At 26.6% G+C, this 1,686-nt stretch overlaps 1 protein-coding gene across 1 annotated transcript; it reads left to right on the top strand.

The window, feature by feature from the left end:
• Positions 1–358: 358 nt before the first annotated feature.
• On the top strand, positions 359–1,279 carry LOC106751523 (DNA polymerase delta catalytic subunit-like; the record flags this gene model as incomplete). Its single annotated transcript, XM_014632423.1, has 3 exons — positions 359–433; positions 837–948; positions 1,079–1,279. Coding segments are annotated over exons 1-3 (358 nt in total), but the record flags the coding sequence as incomplete, so codon positions are not given.
• Positions 1,280–1,686: the final 407 nt, after the last annotated feature.

Raw genomic sequence — 1,686 nt, forward strand, 5'->3', positions numbered from 1 at the left:
TAGATAGGACACTCGGCATCCATCTCTCTCTTTGCCTCTATCACTTCCATTAACAGGTTTGTTCCCTCTATTCTTATATCTCTATGGTCGGACTTATCGTAATGGTATGTCCCTGAAAAATGGGGACGTTACATAGTACAAAGTAACTGAACTCAAATTTAGTGAAATTTAGTGAACTTTGCATTGATTGGTCAAATTTCACTTCAATCTCAATTTCCAATCTGTAGTCTGATACAGGCTTTAGAGTTTATTAGTACTAGTAGGGCACTTCTCGAACGTACCCTTAGTGCATCAATAGAAAACAGACCTGAGCATCTGACGCGGGCTTTATATTGCGGCCAGTAGCCATTCTCTTCAAAATAAAGTCAGTTGGAGCTCTATCATTACGATGGCTACTCTCAATCTTGCGTCTGATGAGATACTAGTTGGAGAAGTATATAATATAAATATATCTACGATAATAAAAAGACGTTTTTTGTTTTTTGCATATATATGACTTTACATAAATATGAATATTGGAAAATAGCAAACAAATTTGATCAATGATATAATTTTATAGTATAATTATGTCCTTTTTTTTACCAATATTTATGAAATTGATATATTAACATGCCAACAAAAATATGGTATCATTTATATAATTTATTATAAGAATGTCTTATGTTTTATAGCTTAAATTTTCATGAATGTGTTTTTGGTTTTTCAACTTCTATGAAATATTTTTAAGAAAAAAATCCAATTATATTTTATAATTATTCAGTCCAGATTATATGTCATTCTATAATATTGTATTGAAATATATATAAATTTGTTAATAGTTTTTTTTATATATATAGGGTCATGAACAAGAAAATACATTTGCAAAATGGAACAGAGTTCCTGTTTCATCATTGAATCCACAAACTGATATATTACTATTTCAACAAATAGAAATTGATCATTATATAGGTAATGCATTATTTCAAAGATACATTTTTATATTTTAAGAAGAAAAGAAAAACTATATTGCTTCAATAAAAATATAGTGAAATATTATTTTTAATCATTTCAATGTTTCATCATTATGTTTTTTGTTTAGGTAAACCTCTTCCTGGAATGCCAGGTAGCAAAGTAGGACCTGTGCCGATAATGAGAATGTTTGGCGTTACAGAACAAGGAAATTCTGTCTGCTGTCATGTTCATGGATTTTGTCCATATTTATTTATTTCAGCACCATCTAAATTTACAAATCATCACTGCAAACCATTTAAAGTATGTAAATCCTTTTGTATATTAATATGTCAATATATCCCTTTTATTTTGTATTTCTCAAATTTTTTATGTTAGTTATTTTTATGTTATTTATTATATGTTAATACTAATCCAATTATCATTATATTGAGAAAAATTTTGAGGTTCCATAATTTGTCAGCAAATGTCAATTAAATTTATATAGACTCATGGAATTTTTAATACATAAAAATAAAAATATAATTCTAATAAAAATTCTAATAAAAATATAATATATAAAGTTGATGTATTGTTGTCACACTAGTTTCTATTAATTATTACAATACTAATTTAAAGTTTAAATTAGACTGTCCAACATCAATTTTGCAACATAAGTGTGAATGGTCATTTTCGATGTATTTTCATTTACTGAACATAAAAAACCATATGTCTATATTTGGTTATGTCATAATTTTG

Source organism: Dinoponera quadriceps, unplaced genomic scaffold, assembly GCF_001313825.1.
Source record: "Dinoponera quadriceps isolate SergipeBrazil2010 unplaced genomic scaffold, ASM131382v1 C3920733, whole genome shotgun sequence".
NCBI lineage: Eukaryota > Metazoa > Arthropoda > Insecta > Hymenoptera > Formicidae > Dinoponera > Dinoponera quadriceps.